Raw genomic sequence first — 17,329 nt, 5'->3', positions numbered from 1 at the left:
TAGGTAAGTAAATGTGTGGGATGCGTGCAATGCACACCATCCTAGACTCCTCAGATGTCTAACTTTCAAAACTGCATGGGTCTGGCAGGTTTTTACAGGTGGCAGCTTGCCCAAGCCAAAAAAGTGCGGCCATTCACCATTGCAAGTGGGATGATACATGGAGTTGGCCAAACTCTCCTGGTCCATTTGTAAAACAACACTCAAAAGAATCAAATGCCATCCTGCTTGCCATTGGGATGAGATGCTTTAGTCCGCAGGAGAACAGAAAGACTGTTGAGGTTTTAGGGGTCAGGGTCAGGCATGATGAAGGCTGCAAAAGGCACAACCCATTATTTTATTAAAAATATATATTGCTACCATACAGTGGGCTTTCCAGCAGAGGAAACTAGCCTGGGGGGGGTGGAGCAAGACTGTTTACTTGGGGTGAGGGCATAGCCATGCCCATGGGGCAGCCCCCACCTCAAAAATAAAGTCAAATCCTGGCAGGCATCTAGTGGGCTTTCTCCTGCTCGAGGGGCAGATCGGGGTATGTAGCTCCATTTAGTTGGGGTGGGGGCATGGCCATGCCCATGGTGGGCAGCCCCCACGACATATTTAAAAAAAGAATCCCTGTCTTCTATTGGGCTCTCAGCCCTCCCGGGGGGCAGATCAGTGGTATTACCCCAATATGCTCTCCAGGGAGGGGGGGGCGGGGGGCGGAAAGGCTATTTTAACATTTTCATGGGGATGGGAACATGCCTATGCTGGGCCGTCCCCAACTCTAAAATTCTAAAGCAACAGTAAACCCTGGTGTCTAGTGGGCTTCCTGCCCCAATGGGGACATATGAGGCAATTGCCCCTGTCTGCTCCCCCGGAGTGAGGGGTACAGAAAGACTGTTTCTCCATTTTAATGGTGGTGGGGCAGACCTAATCCCTCAAATGTAAAAATAAAGTGGTGTCTAGTGGGATTTCTGCCCCACCGCCCCTCCCCCGGGGTCAGATGAGGCTAATTGCCCCATCTGCTCCCCACAGTGGGACTGAAAGACGGCGTTAGAAAAAACAGCAAGGGGGAGCCTGCTTGGGGCTCGTCCTCCTACAGCGATCCCTATGCAGGGATCCACTGGGCAGAGGCACCATTGGAAAGGAGAGATTCTCCCTTTTCCAACGATACCTCTTCAGTTAGAATCAGTGCTTAGGGGGCTGAGTTAACGGCTCATTGTACTTTCACTTTCACTGTAATTACGACAGCGCACCCTGCGCGCTGATCATCATTACAGTAAAAAAAAACTAAGGCTGCTCGGGAAGCTCTTTCTGAGCAAGTGAGCTTAAAAAGTCATAAAGGACTCACTCTGCACCAGAGGGGCCTTTATTTAAATCCCCAGGGTCAGCCAATGGCCAATGGACGCACCAAAAGGTTTCACATCAATGTTTGTAAACAACTGTTTTTAGATACCCGATAGGGTTTGAAATAATTCCAATAAATTGGTTTTGAACCTGTTAAACAGTGATACTTGCAGATTGATTATTGACATGAACCGAGTACAGATAAATGAAACAATTTAATAATGAAATAATTTTTAAAAATAGAGGGTGTGCCACAGAGGTGGAGTGTGTTCATTATCATATTCTAGTTTTACTTACAGCATCACCTCCATGGCACTATCGAGGCCAACAGTAGAATGACACATTTTGGCAATTTCAAAAATGAGCAAGGAAACCTAATTATATTCTACGTTCACATATGATAGACAAGCGCTGAATGTATGGGATTTATGGTCACAACTAACCATCGATTGAAAAGGTACAGCCAGTTAATTTCCATTTTGGATTACCAAGGCAAATGAACACCCAGAAAATTGTCGCTTGTCAACATATGACAGGCCAGTCTTGGCCCAAGCATTGTAAATTAAGCAGATAAGTGTACCATTCTTTCTCTGAAACATTTATTGTCTATGAAAATAATGTTGTTGAATATTCATTCCAGGGATTAATTGCCCCTACAAACTGCTTGTCCAAAACAAATGAAACAAATATTCCTAAAAAATAGATTGCAACATCTCTTCAGCATTCTCTTAGCACAGGAAGAGTGGACTTTGATTAATGAAGCACTTTAAGCACTCAGAACAGAGCTTGCAGGGAAGTGGAACTTTGGGACGTAGGGAAAAGCTTTCTAAGAATGGATGAGGAAAGGAGTCCACAGATGCTGAGGAGCAGTCCAATGGGTTGGCTGAAGTAGAAGAAGGTTTAGAGTCTTAAACTGTAATATTACACTAAGATTCAGATTCTGAGCTATGCTGAATAGGGTGGTGTATTTACCACAAACAGTAAAGAGTGATATTTGCCTGTACAGGAATACGTCATATTTTGAGTTTCGAACTTAAAATGAGGCATATCATAAAGATTTAGGCGTCTGTCCACAAATTGTATTTTGTATTATATTGAGTAATACTACATAGTTTTACTCACGTACAAGATGCTGTTCAAAACTTATATGTGGAGGTCTCCGCCTCACCTATTGTTTGTGTGGGGGATCCAGCCCCAACTGGAGAGATCCCCACACATATATTTACATGTTTTTGGTTGTAAATGTGGGAGGGGTTTAGGAAGGGCTAAGTAAGGTTTTAGGGCGAGACATGAACCCACACATGAAAAAGTTAGCTCATTCCGATTCACAAACTGCACTTCTAAAACTACAGCCAAAAAGGTTCCAAAATAATAGTAAATTTCTCCAGCTCAGGTCTGGAGTAAATCCAGTACAACACATATTCATAAAACTATTACTACAAAACCCTGCATATAATATAATGGAGACATGGATCTAAAATAACACCCCATATGAAGTAATGTTAGATATCCTAAATTATTTTGACTTTTTAAAAATATATGCAAATGTAATTCAATGTTGAAAATTGCATTTACGTATTATTTTATTATAAACAATTTGAATAGCCTTTACACTGCATTTTTTTTAAATAGTTTAAATTCATTTCATAAATAGCTTTTAGTAATTTATTCTAGTTTATAAATGGATATAAACATGTTTCTTTAGGTGTTTTTTTTAAATAAATCCATAAGAAAATAATTTTAGTTTAATTTATTATATTTAAATTAATTACATTGTTAATTCAAAATTAAGTTAATAGTGCTGTAGTGCTGTAGATTTTAAAATGTTTGTTCTGCATTTAAAATAAATATATAATTTCATTAATATTTAACATGAAAATATATATTTTTTCAAACCTTTATTCAACTTTTTTTAAATTACCCTATACTTTACTATAGAGATATCTCCCTTTCAGTGTTGGAGACTCTGTCAACTTGTGAAAAGTTACTAGTGGTGTCTGTGTCTAACATAAAAATGTCAGAAATGTAATATTTCCCCTTGAGTGAAGTTTAGTTGAAAATATATGCTACACCCTCATTGCTCCAGTCAAGAGTAGGGTTGTTTGGTGCTAGAGGGAACCTAAGACGGTAATGGGATACAAGCAACAAATTTAGAAGGACTACTGGAAGGCAGTCCTTCTAGAAGAACATCCTCCAATGTATACACAAATGGATACCTACAAGCTGAAAATGATTTTACTACAGTGTAATTGTACACCACAGTTGCTTATAATTATGCATTAAAAAACCCCAAGTGAGGGGTGGAAAGTGGGCGAATCAAGGCATGGTTTGCTATGTGAGTATATGAACCGCCACAAATGCCCCAGCTTGTGAGCAAACTTGGAAGTGTTCAGAGGTTTGCGGTAGACAAATCTGTTCTATGGTGGGAGCGGGCTGGAACACCCCCAAAGTGTAGAGAATGGGATTTCTCCACTCAACAAAAAATATTGGGGCCCATTAGGATATCTGGCGGATCGCCACCGCCATATGGGCGGTGGCGTCCGCCAGACATCCTTGCCCGCCCGCCACCCATTTCCCCCGCCATATTACTATGACGGGGGACCTCGGCGGAAACACCGTCCGCCGCTTTTCCGCCCTGGTCGCCTTGCGACCGGGGCGGAAAAGGTTTAATATGGTGGCGGTGTCTATCAGACACTGCCATCCATATTAGTATGAGCTTTGGGAGATGCCTTTCTGCTGTGGCAGTGGGCCCCCTGCGGGCCCCCATGGTGAAGGCGTGGTGGGGGGTGCACATGGGGGGTACCTGTGGTACCCCCCTGCGTTTGCATACACAATGCGGCAGGCACCACGTTGTGCCTGCCGCTTTGTGTATGCAAATGCATTACATGCATTTTTAGCATTGTGGCGGGTGGTGCTGAGAGCACCGCCCGCCACAATGTTAAGAATGCAGGATGCGCCTGCCACTGTGGTGGGGGCATCCTAATACCCCCGACGGGACCCCCGCCCTTATGGCGGGCAGTCCTGTAAACCGATAGGATGGCGGGCGGACTAATTCCGCCCTTCATCCTTATGACCCCCTATTGTCTCCATGGAGAAATAAAGATGTAAGCACACATGAGTCTGCCTCTCCCCACTACAGAATTGTGCTAGGTATACAATTAAGTAGTGTGGAAATAACGGTGTGTTAAGTGTCATATGACATTACCAATATTGTGCCTGGGAACCTGAAACTAGCACATCAACCCAGGCACACTACTGAGAATGTTTGTGAATTGCTAAAAGTCGAAAATCTGGACCCATTCGTAGGAGTAATTTTACTTGTTTGTTACTCTGGCTTTCAGGATCGAAGTGAGGAATCAATTGTAGATCTCAAATAGTCTGTAGAAATCTAAGGAACAAAACGTACCACCTCATATTCTCAGAAATGATTTAACTGAATTTTCAGTACAACAGTAAAGTAGTCAGTAAGAAACAATTTGGAAGTGAAAATTATTTTGTGTTAATGAAGGACTGACATTCAATCAAATGTAGATTTGGGAAGTTGCATGAAAGTTTCTTTTAAAAACTTGATAGCATTGCAATTGTCTGTGAGTCATCATTTAATCAGACTAGCAAACTAATCTTATCACTGTAATGCTGTTATATAATATTGTCCTAAAGGCAATCAAACAAGACATAGATATGAGTCTCAAGAGTAGTCATGATTTCCAAGCCACAATGTGTCCCTTATACTTTCGTGAGAACCAGAATAAAGAATGAAGAAGCTCACAACCATGTATCCAATCCACAATGGCTGGAAGTCAAGAGATCTTCATTACCAATGGGCATCTGTCTTTGTAGAAAACATCCCACATCGCACCAATCCATTATCATGACCATGATGCTGGAAGGAGACGAGAGATTACTGAGATGGAAATAAATTGCAAATCCCCATTCTACATGTACCAACAGCAATCACAATTTATTTGAGTTGAGCTATATTTGTAACCATGAATACTATTTGCACCATTAATGGTGTTCATCCAGCCAAACAGCATAGCCAGTTCTTAACACTAGGAGAAAGAATAATCACAAATTGCAAAATCGGAAACAGGCCCCCAGTTATCGGGCATGTTTCACCAATCTGGTGATTGACTTGTCTACTGAATGGCTATAAAACTAGAAACCATAGATAGTAAATAATATGTAGTAATCTTTGGGGCAAAACAATTTATAGTGGAATTAGAGCAATACTGAATTGTTTTCAGGAGTGTGTGGATGTCTGCAGTGTTTGTTTGCTTAGTGCTCTGGCAGAATATTCTGTTTCTTATTTTATTGAACAGTAAAACATAGTTTTTTCTAGCTCTCTTCTGTATTGTTTGCTTAAACCCCTTTCCCATACATAATGCAATCGTTAATTTAGAGTATTTAAGCAATAATGGAGTACCAATTAGCACACATTCGCAATGCAAATTGAATAAGAATAATCGCACATTGTCTTCAAAATGCATTCTAAAGATGGAATTCATCACAATTATGGCATCATCGATTTAGTTAATTTAAAAATTGGTGCAAGATCAGTTTACTTTTTTAAATTGCAGATACTGATAGAACGTGGAGCTATATAGTATTTTACAGGATTCCAACTAAATTGGGATAGTGAACTAAAGAGACATACTGCAAAGTTTCAGTGGAGTGTGACAAGTTGTATTAAAATAACAACTCAATATATACTCTTCCTATGTGATAAGCATTGTTATATTGTTCAAGAGGTTTGTAAACTTAACACTTCATTGAGAGCACTGAGAATTTGATGATTCTGTGATATAAATATCCAAATAGTTGCAACAAAAATAAGAAGAAACATAATATAAAGAACACCACAACCGTAGAGGATACATCAAAGGAGATAAAAAGGGAGCACAAACGTTGTCAAGAAAATGGGATTTAAGATCTGATTTTAAAAGCATTACAAAAGCCACTGTAAAGAAATTTTATATTGACAAATAATTTCTACCGGAGGTGGCACGGAAGGATACTTTTTTCAGCAAATAATTCTCTATTGGTAGTTACAGATTTAGGGAAAATGCGCTTACTGTGATTATCTGGGAATAATACATTACCCATGTTCTGGGTTTGAGAGTTTATCAGTGATGTGTAGGTATGACATTTCGTTCATACTAAACGTCATGTTTTCAAAGTCACTGCCTCCCTTTTGATGCCACTTTTTCTAATCGGTTAAATTTTACATGCTTCAAATACATTAGAAAATTTGGACCACAATATAAATAAGCTTTTAAAACGGATAGTTCTTTTAGAATACATTATTCTCAATTCTGTTTAAACAGCATTCTCTATTTTGATTTTCACTTCCACTCCTTCATATAGATTGCTTGCTCAGCATGATGTGACCCTTTGCAAATATTTTATAGCATATTACTATTTGACCTACAGTTTAGCATCATGAAAAAACGTAAAAGCAAATCTATTTTCGCACCATGAATGCTGCATGTTTTATATGAAACTAAGCACAGAGTTCACCTCAAAGAACATTATTTTTCAAATTTGAAAATTTAAAAAACTATGCAGTATCTGGATTGGTCTACTCCCTAATAGGCTTGAAAAACGTTTGCAATCAGTTTATACCATTTTGTGTTCCATGCAAAGGTATAGTTTCTCCTTTCATTTATATTCTTTAAATAAATGCAACAACAGAACAATCTCGTCCAGATATTATAAAGTTCAGTTCTAAAAACCATAATTGAAATTAAGTATTGAGACAGTGCTAGACAAAAGGCATCATTGAATGATAGAAGATAGGAATGTCCTTGCAAGTTGCGGGCACGTTTTTATATATATCCCAGTATGCTTGCTGACAACCTCAACTTTAAATCTTCTGTCTTATCTGTGAAAAATCCAAATTTGTATCTAGTCAACATTGCAGAGACAAACGTATATATTATTCAGCCATGTGTTACAATAAAACTTAATGCGTAATGTTGAAATCATGCATTCAATTTTTCATAATAATTGATATATTGGGTGATGATTGATGGTGTTAGGGTTGAGCAAATAAAATGTAAAAAGTAAATGAAAAGCACCAATGCTACGGGAAAGACGTATGTCTATTTCTGTAAGAGTGGGTATAGGGAAGTGACATGCCTGCTGTAATCCCAGAGACTAAAGTTGCATACTAAGGACTAGGGAAATGGCATTAATAGATTTGCATTCTTACAAAGATCAAGGCGAACTCTTTTTCCACTTTTACTTCATTTCAGATTTTATACTTGGCAGATCGTCAAGCTTTTACTTAGCATGTGTGACTTAACATTGCATTGATTGCTTATTAATTCAATTTTGCAAGCTGTGAAGCTCCTCTATGTAGAAGCTTTAACTCTCCCTTCTCTTCTTTCTTCTCACTCTCTCCCTATATAACAGCCCTCCTGTTAACACAAGGTAAGACATACTTTCTAGATAAACGTTGAACTCAATGGCATTGGGATTCTTGTGGTAGTTGGAGTATCTTGCTAAGTGCTACATTGTCTGAAAATACTGCACATCTCATATCCTCGCAAAGACCTTACCATCCGCTATAAAATGCTTACAAAACACACTGGATGATAGTAAACAACAACATTTTACATGCCCTTGGAATGTTGAAAGAACTGTATGTGTTAATATAATTTAGCTGAAGAAAAATGTTAAGAGACAGAGCAATTCTAAATTACTCATTTTCATGGTAGGCATAGTCCATTAGGCTGTAGAAACTTGGATCTTTTTTGCTTTTTACAAGAAATATGTGGCCTTTTTATTTCTTCTTTTTTTTTACATTGTTTCACCCTGAAGACTTTAAGGAGCTTGAAGACATACTTTTGTAAGTCCCAAACTCTGATCATATGAATGCATCATCCACTAGGGCCATAAGCCAGGGACGAATTGTCTTGTGAAAAAGAAAACACAATGACAGAGTATTTCTGGTGAACACTCTAATTTCCAGGTTACATGTTGGGGCTCTTACTTTAGAATGCTGCAAGATTATGTCACCTGTTCCATATGTGTTATATGATGTATTTAACTCATGGGGTTTCACCTAACCAAATATTGCAAAGTAATGCCTTCTTTTGTACTAGAACACATGGCACATTTTGCCAATTTGTGCAACATTAGTCTGGATAATTGACAGGTAGAAAGAGCATCTTTCACTTTCCTCCCTCCATATCATCTGTTCTACTTTAGTTTTAGTATGCAGATGAAACGTCTAGGTTATTAATATTCTCTAATGCATTTCTGTTGCTAGTGATATATCATATTAGAGCTGTGCTGTAGCAATTGTGTGTATTATTACAGCTCATGAAATTATTTTCTTCTGTTAATGTGGGAACAGTGTTTTGTAGCTCTATGGTATACTGCAGGCTGACTTGTGTGCAAACACTAGAAACAGTCAGAGTTTTGAAGAAATTAATTCCCCTACAACAACTTTTATTTACTTAAATTATCTAAGGTTTCTAGGTTTGGTTCTTAGTCCTTAAGTGTCTCTACTCTATGGTCTCCCTCTACCTTCATTTACCTTCTGCCCTCTGTTGACAGGCACTTTGGGATATACCATGGTTATGAATTTAGACCTGCTTTGTCTTCAGGTCATTATAAGCTTCTGGAATCAGGTTCTTTTTCACCTGCATCCCCCACAATTCCCTTGTGTTATTGGGAAGTTGTTGATTAGACATACTCTTGTGGCCATCATTTCTAGAACCTTCCAACTCTTCAACCATGCCTTAGGATCAGTTCTGTCAAAGTCCTCCGGTTCGTCTAATATGAATGGAATGTATATTCATCCACCGTCATTGACACTTGAAAAAATCATTAAACACATTGCTCTGTTCTGGCTTCATGCAGTGCTGAAACCTGAATGCAGTTCAAATATACTCCAAGAATACACAGCCTCCAGGACATGCTACACACACATATTCCTATGAGAAGAATGAGTTATGTATGTGTTCTGTGATGAGATAAAAGATTTCTGATAATGATTTTAGAGACAATGGTGATTTTGGCATTTTGCAGGAGGAAAAACATTCCTCTGTAGTTATGGTGGCGAAATTGTTGATATAAACTCTCCTTTTCTACTCACTTTTCAGTTACTCGTGCAAGGAGACTAAGGTTGCATATCGATGAATTGATGATATACTGCATGGACATCCAAATTATATCTAGGACAGTCGGATCCATTCCATAGTTTCTGGGTATCCAAATAAATCAGACATACATGTAGTGCAGTGAAATCAAAATTATTAGAATAGATTACACCAGACATGTAAAGCACTGTGTACTGCTTCAAGTGGTAACATGAATCATTTGTTAAACGAATCCAAGCCACACAGACCGGATAATCCGGGTCCAGTTTCAACTGACTTTGAGTGCAACTCTCAGTCAGATCATCAAAGACACAGGATGTCCTCCGCACAACATTCTTTTGGACTATTAGTAAACAAGCAAATACTACACCATGCTTTACCTAGTCCTTTACAGAATATGTGACTATTGTGTGTTTGTATGTCCATTTGAGTGTGTGTGTTCATCTGTGTCAGTAAGTGAAAATCAGTGTAGAGGGCAATGGAAAGGAATTACATTTTTTATCAAGATCACTTTGGGACATACCCTAAAAAGTATTTATTTTTTACTTTCAACTTTTCATCAGTATCCAAGATTAATACTATGAATGTCAGTTAAGACTGTGCCATGTACTTGATGCCTCCACTCAACAGGTAGATAAGAATATCCTTGGTCAGTTAAAGAAAATAGTTCTTCATGTTTGCATACAGTAAAGGTCATTAGTCATCAACCTACAGTAACCAACACACTAGATTGTACCAACAGACTACCTATCTTTAGACTCTGACAAATTAAGGACTCAGATGGTCTTATCCAACTGCAATGGTTGCTGGTGAAAATAATGGAAGAGTCAAATGTAAAGCTGCCAACGTTTCTCTCAAAGTGCACCTCAATCTAACAGTGGTGTCGCTGAGCAGGGAACATGAAGGCCTGTAGGCATCCACCTCCCCTCCCTCAGAACATCCACAAACAGTGCTCCGTCCAGCTCTACATCCGCTCACACTGATCCAATCTAAATATAGGTTATACACCAAATTGGAAAAGCAGCATTCCCGTCCTATACAAATCAGAAACTGTTGTCTCATATTGGAAAATCCTAAGAGCCCCCTTATGCAGTAACCTCAAGTAACCTGTGTTCTCTGGTTCAATATCAGAATATCTCTTATTAACACCTGACAAAAACATTACAAAACTATCCCCTATTGGCGTAAATATTAGAAATAATGTTTCCGTCAGACAGCATTTTTGTCAATGATGTTCAGACATACAACTGATTTTCACAACCTTCAGATAGTCATCCGACTATCTGAAGGTTGTGAAAATCAGTGCGCAGAGATTGGGCGACTATGTAGACCACACACAGAAGTGTCCCTATCCATTCATCCATCTAGTTACAGGAGTGTTCGTTTTATGTGGCTGTTTGACCAAGAAAAATAGTATGTGGTGGCAAGCCACATGTCCTTAATAGTAGGCTTTATGACCTTGGCCAAATGTAAGACTTCTGGGAACTATCCTCTAAGAATAGCAGTTGTGACCGTACTATTAAAAAGCATACTTTCACTAGTGAGGGCCAAGAGGACCTACGCAAGTTTTAAAAATAATTATGCTCCTTTCAATCTGTACATAAATATGAGTGCAATAGGACTAGATCTTAACTTCATCTTTAATTGGAAAAACATCACCAGTGTGAAATTAGAAGTTGCATCCCCACCACCACCACACAGCGCTAATGAATCACTAATGAAGCAAAGGTGATAATAAACTCTGCAATTAAAGGTGATAATAAGCTATGTAATTAAAGGTGCTAATGAAGTACACAATACAAGGTGCTAATGAGCATGTTGAAAGTATTCGCTCCAGAGTGCTTTGATTGTAGACTTTACAGCTCTGTCAGCTCCCAGGGCCGGCTCTAGGCTCATGGTGGCCCTGGGCAGGGAGCGTAGGTAGGGGGCCCGGAAGAGGGGGTCCGGGCGGGGCGGAGCGCGCAGGCCAGTAAAGAGGGGAGGGGGTCAGGGAGTTTAGAAGTGGAACAGAGCCGGAGGCCGTCAAATCCCTGCCAGGGGCCGCCACGCAAATATGTATCCATCCTCAGAAGATTAATATATTAAGGATATATATTGGCGTGGTGGCCCCTCGGGTTTGGTGGCCCTGTGCAGGTGCACAGCTTGCACATGCCTAGAGTCGGCCCTGCAGCTCCTATTCTTGAGATGAAGGAAGGAACCTTTCTGAGCCTATTTGTTGCATGTATCAGGATGGTAGATAACAATCAAGGCAACCTTTTGTATCCACCTTCGAGGCTCAGTAATCACCCCAAGATTTTAAATATTAAGTGCCTGTTTGTCATAGAGTGATAAAAGACCAATATTGTTATGGACTCAGTAGCTTTTTTATCCATGCTGTAGCCTTCTGAAACATTCCCCCTGGTGGAACCACAGAATCATCTTTTACTTTAAACCACTCAAAATCTAGTAATTCTGAACTCATGCTCTTTCCAACTGGTAGGGCGGAGCATGGATGCCCTTTGGATTTTGCCGCACTATAGATACATCAAATTGATGATGGTAAGTAGTAATGGCAGTTTAAGTAATGCCATGCCCAAGCAGCCTGCCTATTGCTATACCTGCTTGCATAGCCTAATCTCTCTTTAGCCTTCGGGTATATCCTTGTTAGGTGAAGAGCGATGATTGCACCACTGGAACCAGCGCCAATATCTGCCTGTGGCTGAGGCCCCCTCCGTTCCATGAATCACAGCTCTCAGGATCCAACCGACAGCGGGCAGCCTGCTTCTTCCTTCATTGTCAGCCAGTGAACAAGAGGGGCAAACACGCTTGAAACGCGTATGGCATGTATGAATAGCTTGGAGGCATGCTGTCAACGGAGCTACCTGTGGCAATTAGTGCTGTACCCCTCTGTGTGCGGCAGCTCTTTAAGGGTAACCTTTTGTGTATGGATTCTATTGCGGCTGGCTCGGTCGCGGAGCTGCCCTCTGCTGTCGGGCGGATCCCGAGAGCTGTGATTCATGGACTCTTGGGGGAGCGGAGGGGGCCTCAGCCACAGGAAGATATTGGTGTTGTGGCGATGGTGGTGATCTTGTTGTGGAAGAAGTCCGCCTGGGTGTGACAAAGTTCCAGGAAGGGCGTGATGGTGTTCTTGATAGCTGATGGGTTGGAAAACTCTCTGACAATGCTGAAGAGTTCTTTGCTGTGGTTGGAACTGGCTTCGATGCGGTCGGCTAAGGCGCTCCTTTTCATTTCTTTCAGGAGTTAGTGGTATGTATTGGTTGAGGGATGTCTTGGACGTGGCTTGGTCTGTGGGCTCCTTGCTGGTGTGCCATTTCCTTTCAAGTAATTTGCAGTTGCATTTGGAGGTTCTCAGTTCTGCCGTGTAACAGCGGGCCTGTTTTGAGGTTTTTGTGGATTTGATGGAGTCGGTTTTGGCGGCGCATTCGGTGAAGTTCTTGACTGCCTTTTATAGGTGGTTGTGGTTTTCACAGTGGGAGGTGTTGAGGGCGTCGGTCCACTGGTTCTCATATACTTTGTTCCAGCTGTGGTGAGAGGAGCTGGGCAGCTTAGTGGTGGTCTCCTGAGATGGTGAAGTGGACGAAGGTACCTCTGTCCAAGTGAGTTTGGTGACATGTCTGTACTTGACTGTGTTGCTGGCCGTGAAAATGGGGCCAAGCATGTGTCCAGTGGTGTGTGTGGGGTTGGTAACCAGTTGGGTAAGGCAGGTGTTGTTCATGTTTTCGAACATGTAGTGTTTGGAGTAGATTGTGAGCGGGTCAATGAATTTGGGGATGACATCGCAGAAGCTGGGGCATGGTCCTGGGGGTCTGTAGGCTAGGGCGCCTCTGATGGTGATTTTACCATCGGTTTGGAGTTGGAAGTTGACGTCATCCATGACAGGGGTGATGGCATCAGCAGTAGAGGTGTAGTGGGTGGTCTCTTTGTGGATGATGGTGACTCCATCTCTGTGTTTGTCGGTGCGGTCTCTGTGTTCTATCTTATATCCATTGGGCGTTGCTGAGGCGATGTCGGGTGCGGATGCAGGATTGAGCCAGGTCTCGCTGAGAAAGATGACTTTGGGGCGAGGGAGGTGATGGTGTCCCAGATCTCGGTGGCGTGCTTGCAGAAAGATTAAGCGCTGAGTAGGAGGCAGTGGAGTTGTCCTGATGTGGTAGCGGTAGGTGTGCTGGTGGTTGTTGTGTATGCGGGTTCTCCGGACTTGGGGGAGAAGAGACAGTGCCGGCAGGAGAAAGGTCCTACCATTGCTCATGGAGAGGTGCGGCAAAAGTTGTTGATGAGGAGTCTGGGGTCTACGGCTCAGAGATTAGTTAGAAGTGTAGCTCAGCGTCAAAAGAGAGCCAGTGTTCCTGTCCGTCCAGGCACAGACAGGCTTAGACGGGCTAGCCTTTGGCACACCTTCAGCGCCCCAGTGGCACACTCACTGTGCACATCTGCTGCGTGGCCGTGCTGCTTCCCCCATTTAGTATATCCTGGGAGGGGTGCTAGGAGGCAGTGGGCGGGGCCAGGGTAGAGTTGGGGGAAAACAGGCCGGAGAGTGGCGCGATGAAAAAAACAATATAGCAATCTGATAATGAGGGCAACAATATAACACGGAGGAAAAGCAATGAGAGAATATGAGGACTACATGGAGGAATAGTAAAAGAGCAACAGTAGGACACAGAGGAAAAGCAAACAACCAAAAGAAGGAGGAAATGCAAGAAAAACAGAGAACGAAATCGTACAATTCAAACCGAGGGGCAAAGTAAAGAAAAAATTTAACAGTGATACACTGTGAGCAACAATATACGATCAACAAGACCTGCAGAGAGGTAGAAGCAAGCTGCAGGCAGAGAGTCAGGAAAAAAGGCACGAACAGCAATTTGGGCAGCAGGGAGAGCAGGGGTATGGAATGATTGATCAATCAAAGCACCTTCTCCTCATCATCATGCAGATCATGCATGTTGTCCGGGTGGAGTGCAGGGAGCTACATCAATTTAAGTTCTTGATCAGTCTGCTCACATCCTTGCAGAGCCTTGTTTTGTGCCTTTCAGGATTATGCAGTTCTGCCAACAAAAGACAAGTGTGCTCAAATGTCTTCTGCCATCCCATCCGTAAAGTCAGCAGGACCCAATCATAACATAATTGATAGTGGGGAGAATATGGTAGCTTGTGTTTCTTTTCACAGTATACCCTTAATAAAGTACTGTGTTGCCATTGCTAAATTGAAATTGTTAGTTGCATTAAGGAACCGAAACATGAAGCTATGCTTTGCATCACACCATCCAAACTGGCAGGAGCCTTCCAGCTAACTCCTAATCCACAAATCACCATGGTAACAGATGCCACTGCTACAGGCTGTGGAAGCTCAGCCAGCCTGTAGAGGGCTCGGGAGTGTTGAGAAAAAGAATATCAAAAGAATGAACTAAGTAAATAAGTCTCCCAAATGGAAGGGGTTTGCAGCACTATTCCAGTATCTGCTGACATTTTACCATAGTTTGCACCAAAAGGAGTATTTGTGAAGATGGTCAGTGTGTCAGTGGAGCTTAACATCAAATTATTCTAGTCCATTCATCTAGTTGCTCTAAGAATGTGGTGAGACTTTAGGTGTAAGGGGTAAAAAGGGGGTTTTGCAGGTGGGAACATATATTGTCACTGATGATGGGCCATATCCGAAGTTTGGAAAATGTGCAATGTGAGGCATGATCAGTCTTCATCATTAAATGTATTACATGATTTGATTCTCCACCTTGGAATTCCATTTGTATCACCTTATTTCCCATGCTTCGCACCAATGCCACGGTGCTGCCTATGCTGCATTGCAATGCATCTTTGGCGGTTACAAGTAGATACCCAAACAGAAGAGGAATCACATTCCAAAAACACTACTTTTTGCACAGTGTCTATATCTGGTCCTTCCTGTTCAGTTTCTCCCTAAATGCAGAATAATAACTGCCAAACACCACAGGGCCAACTAGATCCTAGGCATGTAGAATATTCCTAAGGGAATCCTGCAGCGTTCCCCAGGCTCCGCATTGCCCTTAGCAGCCCTCTCGATCCTTGTATGTCTCAATATACATGTGGTGCACACGTATATTCTCCACTGCAATTTGGCTAGGTTTGTGCTAGAGACATGCCATATGGATCCACTCATAGACCTACCTTCTCAGTTGTGCCTATTCTCTTCTCTCATCTTACCTAATGAGCAGCCATACAAGTGAAAGAGACAAAGCAGAGTCCATTGAGACTGTTTGAAGGCTAAAGCACCTAGAAACTTTTTAGATCCAGGACAAGCCTACACTTCTTGTGTACACTTCTGATGCCCGTTTCTAGGTGTGTGCAACTTGGGAGGTGGTCACTCCGCAGACATTGGAGCAGCGTCCTATCTATAAGCATTATACCTACTTTTGAAACATATCATATTTATTGACTGGCTAGTAGTACAGAAAATCTACAATATGATGGCCCATCTAAAGGCCGAGCGATAATTATCTCAAACGGAAGATCGATCATTATACGTCCTGGGTGCAGTAGGTGGGTGTATTTTTGTGCTTGTGTGGAGGCGTATTGGGGCGTCTCTCTCCAGAAAGAATATCACATCTTGTCACCCTTCCCTTTAGTGAAACAGAGTCAAAACCCAGCAATACAGAACCAATTCAGTTGATAGCTTATAACAAGCCACTGAATAATTACTTCCTCAAATATTCTCTCTTACAAAATTCTCTACCCTCCCCTGCAGGCATGCAATGTAGGTCACTAGTCTCAGCCAATTCACACCCATGCCGCCTCTCCTTTCTTTCACAGAGTGATGTCCATTCCCCTGCCAGGTCACAGTACCTGTGGCACACCTTATAGAGCTCACAGGAATAGCCTATTTTAACAGTCAGGGCAAATATGTAAGCTGGTCTCCAGACATAAATGTATTCACCTCTATAGGAAAGAAATTTGCTCGCATTATTAGATGTGTTTGCATGCTCAGACAGTCCCTATTTAATCAGGTTTTGCTTTAGGTTCTTAAAACCCAAAGCATTTCAGCAGATGTGCTAAAAGGGAATTGCCCAAAAGGCCTGCTGTTTGAGAGTCTGACATCATGCTGAAAAGGAGAAGACCGAAGTGGCATTTGTAGTTCCTTACTCAACATGAATGTAGTGGCTCCCGTTACCAATTCAGACGGTAGAGGCACCGGCGTAGAGTTGCCTGCCAAACTATCTCTTTTCTGTCTAGAACAGCTGCAGATATATGTCCCCATGTCAGTAGCTCAGTTATATGGAGACTGAACGGAGGGGAATAGGAGTCTTCTACGGCGCTAGAGTCCAGTAGTCCTAGAGACTAGCTACTCCCTAGTCCAGTGATAAGCATCGGTCTTCTTTATAGAAATGGTGTGGTATTGTGGGTTTACAACTTCTTGCATATGGTATTCCATTGAAATTGAAATCCTCATAGAACTGATTTTCTCAAGAGTTGACCGTTTCAACCCTTCTGCTCCAGTGAGCGGCAGTAAAGGTTTATAGAGAACCCTGGGTAGAGTGAGTTCTTGAGGGCGATCAACTCTGGTGAGGCTACTCAGTTTTGGAACATCCTATCAGCTAGAAGGGCTGTTAATGCCTTCATGGGTTGTCCTACTTGTTTAAGTAGCTATCACAATCTTGACCATGAGGAGTTCAGTTACATCAGCAAGAAGTTTGAGAGAACTTAGTTCTCGGGTGTATAGACACCCTTTCCTGGTCTTACAGTCTTACTCAGTTTTCAGATAAAAGTGCATTCTGTTTCTCACAGGACATAAGTGATTGCCTTATCAGATTTTTAAAAGGCCCTTTCTTCAGTTGAAGGAGAGACACATCGTTGTTTAGCTGTCTACAGAGTAGCCTGGCTTACCTTGGAAGAACCAATAACTTTCAGAAGACATAGAAACTCTTCAA

At 41.7% G+C, this 17,329-nt stretch overlaps 1 protein-coding gene across 4 annotated transcripts in view; it reads left to right on the top strand.

Annotated features, from left to right (window-relative positions):
* SLC8A3 (solute carrier family 8 member A3) overlaps positions 1-17,329 on the top strand; it is a 482,177-nt gene that overhangs the window by 431,757 nt on the left and 33,091 nt on the right. For 2 of the 4 annotated variants that reach the window (XM_086937186.1, XM_086937184.1), the window contains exon 4: positions 7,741-7,758. The exons of the other annotated variants lie outside the window; for them this stretch is intronic. In XM_086937186.1, coding sequence (XP_086793312.1) covers positions 7,741-7,758 — 18 coding nt within the window. The remainder of the gene's footprint in view (positions 1-7,740; positions 7,759-17,329) is intronic. 4 annotated transcript variants of the gene reach the window in all.

Source organism: Lissotriton vulgaris, chromosome 9 (assembly GCF_964263255.1).
Source record: "Lissotriton vulgaris chromosome 9, aLisVul1.2, whole genome shotgun sequence".
Lineage (NCBI taxonomy): Eukaryota > Metazoa > Chordata > Amphibia > Caudata > Salamandridae > Lissotriton > Lissotriton vulgaris.
This window is presented reverse-complemented; position numbering and strand designations above follow the sequence as displayed.